The sequence below is a fragment of the Macrotis lagotis genome, chromosome 3 (genome assembly GCF_037893015.1).
Source record: "Macrotis lagotis isolate mMagLag1 chromosome 3, bilby.v1.9.chrom.fasta, whole genome shotgun sequence".
Lineage (NCBI taxonomy): Eukaryota > Metazoa > Chordata > Mammalia > Peramelemorphia > Peramelidae > Macrotis > Macrotis lagotis.
The window spans coordinates 227,134,639-227,148,901 of record NC_133660.1 but is presented as its reverse complement, the minus strand read 5'-3'; the positions used below and the strand labels follow the sequence as shown (position 1 = coordinate 227,148,901).

At 49.0% G+C, this 14,263-nt stretch overlaps 1 protein-coding gene across 2 annotated transcripts in view; it reads left to right on the top strand.

The window, feature by feature from the left end:
* Window positions 1-13,437, top strand: part of ADAM33 (ADAM metallopeptidase domain 33) — a 35,597-nt gene extending 22,160 nt beyond the window's left edge. For both annotated transcript variants that reach the window (XM_074229996.1, XM_074229995.1), the window contains exons 3-23: window positions 553-629; window positions 1,073-1,151; window positions 1,401-1,477; window positions 1,576-1,765; window positions 2,006-2,074; window positions 2,195-2,266; window positions 2,572-2,738; window positions 2,834-2,918; window positions 3,303-3,445; window positions 5,104-5,281; window positions 5,764-5,853; window positions 6,295-6,490; window positions 6,729-6,837; window positions 7,346-7,556; window positions 7,786-7,863; window positions 7,961-8,069; window positions 8,167-8,314; window positions 9,992-10,091; window positions 10,215-10,463; window positions 10,542-10,663; window positions 10,946-13,437. In XM_074229996.1, coding sequence (XP_074086097.1) covers window positions 553-629; window positions 1,073-1,151; window positions 1,401-1,477; window positions 1,576-1,765; window positions 2,006-2,074; window positions 2,195-2,266; window positions 2,572-2,738; window positions 2,834-2,918; window positions 3,303-3,445; window positions 5,104-5,281; window positions 5,764-5,853; window positions 6,295-6,490; window positions 6,729-6,837; window positions 7,346-7,556; window positions 7,786-7,863; window positions 7,961-8,069; window positions 8,167-8,314; window positions 9,992-10,091; window positions 10,215-10,463; window positions 10,542-10,663; window positions 10,946-10,985 — 2,589 coding nt within the window. In that variant the 3' untranslated portion in view covers window positions 10,986-13,437. The remainder of the gene's footprint in view (window positions 1-552; window positions 630-1,072; window positions 1,152-1,400; window positions 1,478-1,575; window positions 1,766-2,005; window positions 2,075-2,194; window positions 2,267-2,571; window positions 2,739-2,833; window positions 2,919-3,302; window positions 3,446-5,103; window positions 5,282-5,763; window positions 5,854-6,294; window positions 6,491-6,728; window positions 6,838-7,345; window positions 7,557-7,785; window positions 7,864-7,960; window positions 8,070-8,166; window positions 8,315-9,991; window positions 10,092-10,214; window positions 10,464-10,541; window positions 10,664-10,945) is intronic.
* The last annotated feature ends 826 nt before the right edge of the window (window positions 13,438-14,263 follow it).

Below are 14,263 nucleotides of genomic sequence, written 5' to 3'. Positions count from 1 at the left end.
GAAAAGAGGAATAGCTTGCCCAAGGAACTCTGCCAAAAATGGGATTTGGGGGCAGGCTGGAAAAGGGAAGAGCAGAACAGAGAGAGAAGAACCAGGGGGAGACAGTGGGAGATAGAACAGTTACAGTCAGACTCAGAGTGAGAAGGGCAGAAAGGAGGCATCTGGAACATCTGGCTCCCAACCTCCTGAACAGCCTGTCTCAACAGATCAACAACCCGCCCCCCCCCCCCCCATGCACACATAACCCTCCTCTATTCAACAAAGGGCCACCCCTCCTTTCCTGTCCCACGCTAGATGGATGGGACAGCAGGAAAGAGATGCTTGGAGCAGAGATAATACTGTGGGTCATATGTTTGGGTGTTCCATACAGGTTATTCCCCTACCCCTACTTCAACCAAGCATACCCCACCTCTGGGTAGGAAAAGATGAGAAAAGTTCCCATAGTTCAAGTGAATGTCCAGAATCATACAACATAAATAGTGGAGAGGATGGATGTGTCTGTCTACCCATTCCTACCCCAGCCTCACTCTCTTTTGTCTTTCCCTCACCCAGAACAGAAAACCAGATGAGGCCCTGTTGTCAGTGAGGGCTGAAGGCAAGGAACTTCTCCTCTCCTTGAAGAGAAACCGGTGAGTCTGGGAAGGATTGTGAAGTCTGGGAGTTGTGAGTAGTGGCCCACTGGTACTGGTGGACCTAAGAAGGAAGCCAGATTGGGGAAAGTGGAACTTAGTCCCTCTTCAATAAAAATAAATTATCACAGGGCAGCTAGGTGGTACAGTGGATAGAGCATCAGCCCTGGAGTCAGGGGACCTGAGTTCAAATCTGGCCTCAGACACTTAATAATTACCTAGCTGTGTGGCCTTGGGCAAGTCACTTAACCCCATTGCCTTGCAAAAAAACCCTAAAAAATAACTAACTAAATAAATGAATGAATTGTTACAAGCATATACCAGAAAATGTGAGAATGTATCTGGAGACATCAGTTAGGATGGAAGAAATAGGGGAGGCAGGCTTCCTGGAGTAGGTGATGCTAAGTCAACTATCTCTCCTCTCCTTATCCTCTTTTCCTTAGTTGGCTATTGGCTCAGGGTTACACAGAAACCCACTATGGTCCAGATGGGAAGCCGGTGACCTTAGCTCCCAACCATACGGTAAGACCAGGTCCCTGGGTTGGTAGTGGGAAGGAAAGGGCCTGGAAGTTATGGAATCTTCTCTAAGCAGTTGGGGGGAGTTTTCAGGAGAGATCCTTAATCCTGACTGTGAGAGAGACCATATCCCCCATCTGAGTGAGGAGCATTCCCCTCATTGCTTCAGGGACCCCCAACTAAGGAGATTTGTAACTAAGAGGGACTGAGGCTGGGCCAGAGGCTGAGGCTAACCAACCCTCTACCCCTGATCAGGACCACTGCTACTACCATGGCCACATTCAGGGATACCCGGACTCCTGGGTGGCCCTAAGCTCCTGCTCCGGGATCAGGTAAAAGGGTGCACCTGGGCTGGGGGTAGTCTTGGCAGGGGGATCAGTGTAGAAGGAAGGAACTCTCACATCCTCGATGGCCCCATCCCCCCCTCCAGCGGGCTGATAGTCCTCAGTGCCAATAGCAGCTACTACATCCAACCTCCACGGACTCCAGAATCTGGACCACCTGGCCCTCACCTTCTCTTCCGGACGGAGCAGCTACCCAGCCATGATGGGACCTGTGGGCACGGGCTACCCGGGACTTTAGGACTGGCACGCTTCCTCCGCCAAAATCGGGGACCCAGGGTGAGGGCAGCTAGCTGAATTCCCACCCCACCCTCTCTAAATTCCATACTGTTCAGGCCCCCACCTCCTGATCAGGCCCCTCCCACCTTTATTGGGTTCTACCCCATATTGGCCCACTCTCTCCTAGAGTCTCTTCTTTAAGTTGCACTCCACCCCCCCTTCATGGTTCCTCCCTATCTTTTCCCCCTCACACTCCTCCTCTCCACTAAGGCTCTCCTCCAACTCCCTTCCCCTCCTCAGGTGAGACGTGGAGACCCCCAGCGGGCCCTGAAGTACCTGGAGCTATTCATTGTGGCAGACCATGCTTTGGTGAGTGGGTGGGATGGGTGACACTTGGGCAAGTCTAGGGGCAGGCCTGGAGCAGGGAGCTGTTTTGGGGCATCTGACTTCTTCTCCCTGCCTCTGAATGTCCTCCTCCATGTCTGCTAGTACCTGAGGCAGCAGAGGGATCTAGGTCGTACCAAGCAGCGACTCCTTGAGATCGCCAACTATGTGGACAAGGTAAAAGGGGAAGATGGCCCTACTGAACCCAACTCCTTGGGTGGAGAGAATAGGAGGAAGGATCTGGATCCCTAAGGAGATGAATAGGAGATCCCCGACTGGGTGGAGTGGAGTGAGGGGACGGAAGGTGCTGATGGTAATGGTCTTGGCCAGCTGGAAGGGGGTGGGAGTGCTGGACCCTGGAAGGGTGCTAGTTCCAAGTGGGTCTTCCCCAAAGCTGGGGAATTGGGCATCTTTCCAGGGATTCATACTGCTTGTTTATCCCCTTCATCATTTCCCTTTTTCCTTTGGCCCATCCCATCCAGTTTTACAGGTCCCTCAACATCAAAGTAGCACTGACTGGCCTAGAAGTGTGGACAGAACGAGACCAGAGTCGCGTCACAGAAGATGCCAATACCACTCTCTGGGCCTTCCTGCAGTGGCGCCGGGGGCTTCGGGCCCGGAGGCCCCATGACACAGCCCAGCTTCTCACGTAGGTTTCTCTTGGCCTCTGACCAGGAAGACTGAGATGTAGAAGGGACTGGTTTTAATCCTCTGCCTTTTCCTTCTTCTGTCTGTTTTGAGCAGGGGCCGAACTTTTCAGGGTACCACCATTGGCATGGCGCCCTTGGAGGGGATGTGTAGTGCTGAGAACTCTGGGGGAGTCAGTGCGGTGAGCTCGTCATCCTTGCTTGGCTCCTCTGTTTCCCCAGGAACCTATGACCCTAAACCTTCTGAACCCTCCCCCCTCCCCCACCATCCCAGCTCATCATTGATCTTAGCTTCCCACCAACCTTAGAACTCTGGTTGGGACCAATCAGCCTCATTTTCGGTAACCTGATGACCCTGTGCTAGGATACTTCATTTCCTGGAGAATTCCTTCCAGTATAATCTTGCTGCTTGCTATAAAAGAATTATCCCCTCTTTCCATCCCACCACACTCCCATTTCTGTCCCTTTCTGTCAACCGTAGGATTGTAGTAGGTGGGTTGATCAATGGAAGAGGGAGATGGTGATCTTTCACAAGAGTCCAGGCTGACTCTTTCTACCCTGCCCAGGACCATTCAGAGTTGCCCATTGGTGCAGCAGCCACTATGGCCCATGAGATCGGCCATAGCTTCGGGATGAGCCATGATGCAGATGGATGCTGCGAAGAGGCCTTGCCTGAGGAGGGGGGTTGTGTGATGGCAGCAGCCACTGGGTGAGTAAGATCAGAGCCAGAATGTGACAGGACTGGCTTAGAACAACAATGTCTTTAAGGTGGGGGTGGAAACAGCCCCGAGTGGGGTTTGGTGGGGAGGAAATATTAAGAGATTTGAGTTCTTGTCTGGATTACATTTCTAAGAAGAGATGAACAGATCACTTCTACTTACTAGAACTCTGTTTCCTTATCTGTAAAAGGAGAGGTTTGGGTTGGCTCTGGGATTCTTAACATTTTTTGTGTAATGGATTGTGACAGTCTGGTGAGGCCTATGGGACCCTTCTTAGAATACTAGTTTTAAGTATAATGAATAAGCAGCATACAATTACAAAGAAAACAAGTTATGTTGAAATTAAGTTATCTCATTAAAAAAATGTACAATCCCCTGATGGATGCAGGCTACAAACTCCTGGACTATATGGTTTCAAGTGTCCTTCTCTGCTTTGCCATTCTGGGTTCTAAGGACCTTCCCAGCTCTAGCATCTACAGTCTTTGTCACTGCTTGGATTCCTATCGAACCCTGATGTGTTTGGGTACAAGCTTATTTCAGTGGGCCTGTGCTCATATCTATAACACATGCCACATCTATCTCACTGCGTTGTTGTAAGGAAAGTTGGTCAGCAGGCATTCATTAAGCCCCTATTATGAGTCAGGCAGGAGGGAGATACAAAATAAAGGTAAAAGCCATTTCCTGTTCTCAAGTGTAATGAGGGAGACGACATGTGAAAATTAGGTCCAAATATGCCATAAAAATTGTGAATAGTCTCAGAGAAAAGACTAAGATAAGAACTGGTAATGATTTGGGAGAAATTCAGGGAAGTTCAGTCTGGAAATGAAGAGGGAGAGAGATCTAACCATTGGAAGAAACCAGTGGAAAGTGCTCAGAACTAGCCTCCTGGAAGGATCATCCAAGAGGATCTGCATCCTCAATTGTAAATTATTTGGGGAGCGGGGAGGATTTGGTATAAGAAAACTAGAAAGGGGGCAGCTAGGTGGCACAGTGGATAGAGCACTGACTCTGGAATCAAGAGAACCTGAATTCAAATCCAACCTCAGACACTTACCTAGCCCCATTGCCTTGCTAAAAAAAAGTCTCTTAGCCCCATTGCCTTGCTAAAAAGAAGAGAAAGGAAAGGAAAGGAAAGGAAAGGAAAGGAAAGGAAAGGAAAGGAAAGGAAAGGAAAGGAAAGGAAAGGAAAGGAAAGGAAAGGAAAGGAAAGGAAAGGAAAGGAAAAAAGAGAAAAGAGAAAAGAGAAAAGAAAAATTTATCAAAAAAAAATAGAAGACTGGAAAGGGAGGAAGGGGCAGATTATGAAAGGCTTTCAAATAGCTCAGCAGAAGATATTTGTTTACCATCCCAGAGGTGATGGAGAGCACTGGAGTCTCTTGGTCAGATCTATGCTTTGGGAAGATCACTTTGACAGCTGATGAACTAGACAGGGAGAAACTGAGGCAGGGGGATCCACCAGCAGGCTGCTGCACTAGTCCAGGTGTGAGGGAATGCTGAGACCCTGCACTAGGTGCAAGCCCTCCAGAGCTGTATGTTAGCTGTAGATGTGATCATAGTGCCACCTGCTGATGGGAATCTATGAGGCTCAGCTTTTGCTGAGAGTGTGCTAGGGGGTGTCCCAGTGTCTTAACTCTCTCACCCTCTGCAGACACCCGTTTCCACGTGTGTTCAGCACCTGTAGTCGCCAACAGCTGCTTCACTTCTTCCAAAAAGGAGGGGGAATGTGCCTCTTCAACCCTCCTGACCCTCGGTTACTGGTGTTGGGAGGCCGCTGTGGGAATGGCTTCTTGGAAGATGGGGAAGAGTGCGATTGTGGGGACATTGAGGTTAGGATCTCCCTCCACTCCCCCAGTCCTTGGCCCAGGACCCCCAAGTCTGAAGCATCTCCCTGGTTTCTTGGTCAGGATTCTCCAGGATTCCTCTAATATTTATCCTGGGATTCTTAGCATTCCTCAGATTTCTCATATTTCTAAAGACTCTCCACCTAGGGTCCTCATTCCCTAGAAGCCAGTCAGTCTCCAGTGCCCGGCGACCCTCAGAATAGAATCCTCAGCTGCTCCCTATGGATTAGCCCATGGATCTTTTAGTATCACCAATAGCCTCCCTTCCCCTACACTCCTCCCCAAATGTTTGAGATTCAATAGTTGGCTTCAAGTTTCTTGGGTTTAACTGATTCTTGAGGATTCTCCTCTTCCAATTGGGAGTTGCCCAACATAAAGAAATTCCCAGTCTGTTGACTTCTCAGAACTAGGCCAGGACCTTGATCTTGGCTCTTCATTGCTTCTTTCTGTCTCTTTTTGGGATGCAGGAATGCACTGATCCTTGCTGCCATGCCAACAACTGCACCCTTCGGGAGGGAGCCGAGTGTGCCCAGGGGGACTGCTGTGCCCATTGCTCTGTGAGAAGGGGGAAGGGGGGACTGAGTAAGGGGGAGGTAGGACAGGGGAGTAAGGAGGGGATAAGGGGGAGTGAGGTGAGTGGACTCTTACAAACATAAGTTATGAAGGTAGAGAATAGGGCCAGTTAGATGGTGCAGTGGATAGTGCACAGGCCCTGGAGTCAGGAGGACTTGAGTTCAAATGAGACCTTATTAATTACTTAGCTGTGTGACCCTGGGCAAATCACTTGACCCTACTGCCTTGCAAAAAAGAAAGAAAGAAAGAAAAAGGTAGAGAGTAGAGAGGCAAAGACCAAAGAGCTGGCAGCCCTGGGTTCCACTGTCTTACCCTCCTTGCTTCTTTTCCCCTATTCCCTTGGTTTTGTACTTGGCCTTTCCTTGGGCTCTGCCTGTCTCCCTTGTGTGTCCCTTCTCCTTGTCTCGCTGCCCACCCTACTACAGCTGAAGCCAGCTGGGACATTGTGTCGAGAAGGTGCTGGGGACTGTGACCTGCCCGAGTTCTGCAATGGAGCCTCCCCCCACTGTCCAGCCAATGTCTACCACCTTGATGGCTCCCCGTGTGCAGGGGGCACTGCCTACTGTCGAGATGGCATGTGTCCCACTCATGAGGGGCAGTGCCAACAGCTCTGGGGGCCTGGTGAGAACCCTTTCTCCTTGGGCTCTTCCCCTTCCCCAAACCTGAGTCACTGATGTCCTAATTCTCTCTCTCTTCAGTCCTCTTTCTACCATTAGTCAGATAATTCCACATGAACACATACTTCTGGAGGGATGGGAAAAGGAAATCTGAAGACTTTCCCCACCCCAGAGGCCCCCCCTTTCTCCTAGATCCTGGCTCCCTCCCTCCCCTTCTCACCAACACTATTTCCAACCTCCAGGCGCCCACCCAGCCCCTGATGCCTGCTTCCAGGACGTGAACTCAGCTGGGGATCCCTATGGAAACTGTGGCCAGGACAGTGAAGGCCGCTATGTCCCATGTGATAGGAGGTGAGAGTAGGGGCAAAGAGAGGTGAAGAAAGGACAGACCAGAATCTTTAGGACAAGGTGGCGGGGGAGTGAGGAGTATGAGAGCCAGATGTTAGGGAGTCAAAAAATGTGTTGGATGAGCATTATAAAGAAAGAGCAGAACAAGGATTAGGGAAATGAGGGGGTTAGGAATATGATGGAGTAAAGAATATCTGGACAAGGAGTTAGTGGGTGCAAGTGTCGGGGGCCAGTGATGTAGGTAACCATCTTAGATAGGGTGTTGGATTTGGTCTCTGAGGTGACCACAGCCAATCACTTAACCTTTCTGCATCTTGGCTGCTTCTTCTGTTAAATGGGTATGATAACATTTGTTGAATCTAACCCTCAGGGGTGTAGGAAACAAAATCTATAAAAAATAAGACTTGAAAGTGCTAAAGAAATAAGATCAGTTATTAAATCTGGGTCAGTGCTTGGAGATACTTCTGGGCTGGCTGTTCTCTTGACAGCCCTCCCTCCCCTGCTCCTGCAGGGATGCCAAGTGTGGGAAGCTTCAGTGCCAGAGTGGGGCAGACAAGCCCCGAGGGCCACACACTGTTTCCATGGAGACTACCATCCGCCTGGGTGGCAGAGAGGTGACGTGCCGAGGAGCCTTCATGTACCGTGTACCCCGACCTGACTCCTCTGCTGACTTGCCAGACCCTGGTCTTGTGCTGCCTGGTACTAAGTGTGGAGATGGCATGGTGAGCCTGCCTCACCAGCCCCAGGGATTGTGATGGGAGGCACTCCCTAGGAGTATGGGGTCACTAGTGGGGAGAGTTTTCTGTGGATCTGTGGGACTCTTAAGATGATCAACCTCCTCCTCAGCAGATGCCCTGGGACTCCTTTTCCCTTAGCCTGCCTTGCCTTGCCCAGGATGCCCTGGGCCCATCTACACCATTTGCTTCCATCATTCTCACCCACCATCACTAGGTGTGTCATGATCGAAGATGCCAGAATGCCTTTTTCCCTGACCTTCAGAGATGCCTGGAAACATGTAATGGCCATGGGGTGAGTATCCCCTGAGTATGGTTCCAGGGAACTGAGAGATACTGGCTGGAGAGTGTCATTTTATTTCAACCCCTTTCCTTTTTTTTTATCCCACTAGGTCTGTAACAGCAATAGGAACTGCCACTGTGACCCAGGTTGGGCCCCCCCAACCTGTGAGGAGCCAGGGCTGGGGGGCAGTGTGGATAGTGGTCCTGTACAGAATGACAGTGAGTATCATCAAGCAGGAACTATCCGCAGTCCAGGCAGGGAAGGAGAAAGGGGACCCTCATTTCCGGACTGACCATCTGTTCCCCCTCCCCCCAGACCATGATAGCACTCAGATGGCCCTGCTTCTTGTCTTCATGCTATTACTGCTTTCCAGTGCTGGAATGGTTCTCTACTACTACCATTGCCCAAACTCCCTGCTACACCAAGGTCTTCAAGGGCTGAGAAAAGGACAAGAAAGCTGCTGGTGAGCCTGTCTCCACACTCATTCATGTGCTGTCTATCCCCAGAATCTCCCATGTGTCCTCTTGGCACATAACAATTGGGCCACAGGAGCTGGCCCTCAGAGACCATTCTTATCTCATCCCCCCACTTAACAGCAGAAGAAATTGGAGACCCCTTCCCTAGAAAAGGGAAAAGGCCATCCCTGGAACTACAGAACACTTTAGGGGAAGATCTGAGAATGCAAGCCTTCCGGGTCCAAATCCAGACTTCCTCCTCTTATCCACACTGTCAAATCACATAGCATTTTAAGATTTAGAATTAGAAGGAAGAACTGCTAAATGATATTCTCTCTTCAGATATGTCTCACAAACATTTGTTAAGCAGAAATATACAATTTCAGAGTGGAGGTGAATTCTGTGGTCATTTGGCCTAGGTGCTACCCAGAAAATCATTTTGTCTACAACACATTATGCAACTCTAGCCTCTGCTTGAGAACTCTCAGTGACAGAGAGCCAACTACCTGCTGAGTCCACCCATCAAGCACTTTGGGACAGCTTTTGTGATTAGGAAGTTTTTCTTTACATCTTTACAGCTAACCTACTTTGACTTCTCTCCAACTTCTACTCACTGCTCCTAATATTATTAATAATAATAACAGATCAAATTTATATAACACTTTAAGGTTTATACTTTGCATATGTCTCATTTGCTCTAGAGTCAAAGACTAAGTCTAATCTCTCTTCCAGGTGACCATGAAGCATTTACAGACAGCTGTCCTATTTAATTCTCTTTTCTCTAAACTAAGCACCTACAATGTGCCCTCACTCTAATCCCCCATAGCATAAAGGAAATGGGAATAAAAGGCATGACCTAACCCTATAATTGCCTTGGCAGCTTCACATGCACTTATTTTCTTAATTGTTCCTCTTTCTGAGGCCCTTCCCTCAGCTCATCTACTAGGGATGCATCACTCCTTTCTGTGCCCATGCCTAGAAGGGCTCAAAGTTTGAATAAATAGATCTATATACACATACGACAACATTTGGTAAAAGCCAACAAATGAAGTCACGGGGTTATGATGGCACTTTGAAAGGGAAGAGAGTCTGGAGATCAAGTCCTCTATTATACGGATGAACAATCCCTCCCTGCTCAAAATGCCATCATCCTGTAACTTGTCCAAGCATTGTCCCATCTGCAAACTGCTGTGTTAGTCCCAGTAAGGGGATTTGAGCTCATGAAACCCAAATTACAGTTGTTTGAGGTTGGGCAGATTCTCTGTATGACCCCATCTTTGCTGAGTCCATCATACAGAATCTCAGAATTGCAAGGGTCCTCCGATGCCATTCCAAACCATACTCAATGAGAATACCATGATAAGGAGCATTTTATTTGGGTTTTGCTACGTGCCAGACAATATTGTGGTTCACAGTTACAAAATTTAGCACCTACCCTTAGGGAACTTTGATTATAGGAGAACAGCATGTATACATAAAATTAAATTTCAAACGTATTCAAAGTAAACACAAAGCAGTTTCTTTGGCAGGAATTAAGATTGCCTTCCTCTGGGAGCTGAGTCTGGCAGGACCCTGTATTCTGAGGCAGAGGTTCTGAGGGGAGCATTCATGGGAGATGGGGGGTAGCAGGCTGGACTTCCCAGATCCACAGATGGTGGCTCACCCTATGTCCTCTCTTTCCCCAGGTATCGGACCAGGAGCACCAGAAGTTTCAGAAGTGGGGCCCAATCGGGCATAACTCTGCAGAACCTACCCCTCCGTCGGCCTGCTCGCCCTGCCCCCGGCGTGAGCAAGGGGAGAAGGAGGAGGGTGTGGGCGGGCAGTTCTAGGGAGAAGGCCAAGGCACGGATGGGCGAGGGATTCGAGGTCTTCTCTGACTTAAGATGTATACTTGGGATTCTCTCTCAGGGAGTCCGGGGACCTCTCTCCCCGAAACCCGGAGTCTCCCAGCCAGTCAACGTGGTTCGACCCCTGCGCCCCAGCCCCTCCAAACCCCGCGACTGTCGACCCGCCCGGCCACCACCCCCCTTGAGTCACTCCCCGAGATCTGGCTTCCCCCGAAAGGACCCAGAGGATCGAGGGGACCGAGGAGATGGAGCCCGCCGCCTGTTGCCCCCCAAGAGACCCCTTCCCGTCAGCCCGACCCGGGGCCCTAAGGTGATCGGAGAGCCCCAGGGTGGAGGGGCTAGGGAGGGGAAGAGGCCCAGTGCTCCCTTCTAATCCTCTTGTCCCTAGCCCCCGCTAAAGAAGGATCCCCCGAGCCGGCCCCTCCCTGGAGACCCCGTCCTGGTCAAACAGCCGCCGCGAGGTCCCCGCCTCCTGGTCATGGTGCCACCCAGTCCAGCTCGGTCCCCTAGGTGAGTGGGACCCTCTTCCAGTTCCCCAGGAGAGCCAGGCCCGCCCTCCTGGAGAGCAGAGAACTGCCACCACCACCCCCCCCCCAAGTGAAGTCCCTTTTACTCCGGCCTCTAGCTCCAGTGAGCCTCAGCTTCTCGTCTGGCTGTTGGGGGGTGGGATGGGGCGCGGGTGCTGGAAGAAACAGGGGTGAGGCAGGGAAGGAGGCAAGGCCAAGAGAAGGGGCAGATGTGGCCCATAGGGGTAGCGAAATTCACACCGTCTTTTCCTTGTCTGTCCTCCAGGCCTAGCCCAGGGAAAAGCTCTCTCAGTTTTAAGAAATGACCAGACCAGGTTCTCCAGGAGCTGCTTTCCTGAGGGCAAAGGTCTTGCCCTCCCCAGGTGGGGGGAACCATTGGGGAGAGCAATCACCACCTTCCTTCGTGCTTCAATTCTTCCTCCTGAGACCACCCAACAGACCCACGCCTTGACCTGGGGCGAAGATGTCTTAACTAGCTGCCTGGGGAAGGGGAGGAGAAGAGGAGCACAGAACACTGGGGTTCCCTGCCCACCTTTGCCTCGCCCACCCTTCTGCTTGTATGATCCCAGGAGGGTCACCGTCTCTTGGTCCTGGGTCTGAGGGTCAGAACCATCCTTGTCACCAATCTACCTCAGAAATGGCCCGGAGCCAGCCCAGGGGCCAGACTGCTGGAGAGGACTGGGACCCAGGAGCTTGGGTGTGGAGGAGAGTGGGAGGGGCCTTAAGGAGACACTGGTGTTTGTAACACAGACGTTTACATGGATTTGGCTCTGTCTTCCCTTTGTACCATAGACTATAGTGGTGGGAGGAGAAACTACAACTGGGCTTTTCCTCCTAATTTTCCTTCTGCGTTCTTCCTCCTGGGCCTCAGTTTCCCTACTTGTTCATTTAAAAAAATAACACATTCTTTCCTCTCTGATGGAAGTCGGGAAGAGGGGAGTTTGCACCAAGTCAAGACCACAAGGGGGCGAAGTGGACCACTAAGCATAGCTGTGTCCAATTATTTTATAGAATTGGGAGGGATCATTTAGAAATCTTACCGAAGAGCCAAAATCTAGAGAGGGAGGGGGTGGGACTTATCCAAGATTGCCCAGCTAATAAATAGCAGAATTGGAATTTAAACTCAGGTTCTCTGAGTTTAAATTCAGGTCTCTTGCACCACACCATGCCTCCTCTTTTGGGACATTCTGCTCAGCAACTAGTTTACCTCTGGGGGGATTTAGTCCAGGGACGGAAGAGGGATCTTTGGAGAGACACAGATGACCCTCAGAGTGAGATTCAGGGCCTTCCAGATTCAGAGTCATCTTTGCTGAGGGAGAGAGTCACCTTCAGATTGAGATGTGTCACATCTAGAGGGCTCTGCCCTAAACCAGAGAAGTATTCCACACCTTTTGGGGAACTATAGAATTATAGAGTCTCAGAGTTAGGAGGAATATCAGAGGGCATTCCCCCAGCTCTGCTCCCTGAGCAGAAGTCCCTCCACAATCTCCAAGATGAATTTATCAGCCTGCATTTGAACACTTTCTGTGATAGGGTGCTTACTTTGATCAGCTTCCCATTCCATTTGTTGGCTCTGTTGCCTTTTTTTTCCCATGGCCTACTTTCTTTTCAGTGATATGGGATTGTGGTGTAGTAAGAACTCCCTGGCAGGCTCCCCTGACTCAGTTTAGGATAACTAGCTTCCTAGTATGAAATTCAGGCAGTAACAACTTTAGCAGAGGATTTTCTTTGGTATCAGTAGGAGGAGTGTGTGGGGGGGGAATTCTTTAGTTTTGAGTACCTGAACCCTGATATACCTCTTTCTCCAACATTTCCCTGTCTGGCTGAACGATGGATTTGTTCCATTTGCTCTTTGGGGTCTGGTAACCTCCTATGGCACTCCTTGATCCCCTCAAAATGAGGGGACCTTTTGGAGTAGAATTAGACATTCTGGGGAGATATACCTTAGGGTCCTTTCACCTCAAACGTTGCCACAAATGGTCCCTTTCAGAGAGCAGTGTGGAGAGAACTTTGGCCCACAGGTCAGGAGACCTGGGTTCTTGACCCAATCCTGCCCTTTATTGGCTGTGAGATCATGGGGAAGCCTTACCTTCTTTCAAATCAAGATAAGAAATAATTTGTTAAGTATCTCCATTATAGGCACTAAAAAGAATCCAGCCTGGGAAAAAAAAAGGCAGGTCCTATTTTCAAGGATTTTATAAACCTCTGTGCCTCAGTTTCATCTATAAAAGAAAGTTTTACTTCCTGCACTGTATAACCCAGTTGGTATAAGAAACGAATGAAATAATGGATAGGAAATTAAATGCTGAGGGCTTTTTGTCTTCTGCTCATAAAAAATAACAAGTTATAGCAGGTAGGTAATTAAGGTGAAGAGAGTGCCAGGCCTGGTGAAAGAAGGTTCAGAATCTGACCTCAGATACTAGCTGTATGACCTTGGGCAAGTCATTTAACCATGTTTATCAGAAAATGAATTGGAGAAGGAAATGGTAAATCACTCCAGTGTCTTTGCCAAGAAAAGCCTTAAATGGGATGAAAAGTGTTGAACCCAATTGAAAACAACTGAACAATTATAGTGTCCTTCAGTTACTGTCTTATCCATTATCTCATTTTTTCCCTTTCTGAATCCTAGAGAAGGAGGCTGGCAGGGTTATTATCTCTATTTTTCAGAATAGGAGGCTGAGTCACAGAGAGGGAAAGTATGGAAGATGTTTAAAACTCTTGCATACACATCTATCTAGGGGTTGAGATGTATGCTTAGATGTTAATATGTACACTAAGATATAGATATATATATATATATATATATATATATATATATATATATATATGATTTCTCTTTCAACTCCTAGAACAGTGAGTCTCCCCCCTTCTCCCACAATGATCAGTCTCACCAGAAAAAGAGGAATCCATTTATGGAATTCAATTAGAAGATTGGCGTTCTATTCCTGGACACTTTATTTGCAGGCATTCCACTGGCAGACATTGTGTTCTATTTATGGGAAATCTCAAAATTTCATCTCAAAAGGGGCCTCTTTTAGTATCTGAGCAGGAATACCCTCAACAAACTTCAACAACCATTCATTATTTGCCTCCTACATTCACAGAGTTGGACACAATTGAACAACAACACACCAAGTACTTTGCTAGACTAGATATGGTATTGTGGGTTTTTTGGGGGGCATGGGTGGGAAAACCAGTAGAGTTAAATGATTTGCCCAAGGTCACACAGCTAGTAAGGATCAAATGTCTCAGAACCGACTTGAACTCAGGTCCTCCTGACTCCAGGGTCAGTGCTCTATCCACTGCACCACCTAGCTGCCCCTGCTAGAGTAGAAATGACATAACAATAAAACAGTTCCTGTCTTAAGGTCATTTGCATTCTACTTAGCTATACAAGCAAGAAGTCTGAGATACAAAGGAGTGTACAAAAGCATGGAGGTAGGAAACGAAATTGCAGTCTTAGGGAGCTGCAAATAGAACATCTTTGCCTGGAACATGGAGTGAAAAGGAGTAATGGGAAATGTAAATCTGGAAAAGTAACCTGGAACTAGAGTATGAGGTGCTTTAAATACCAAACTGAGGA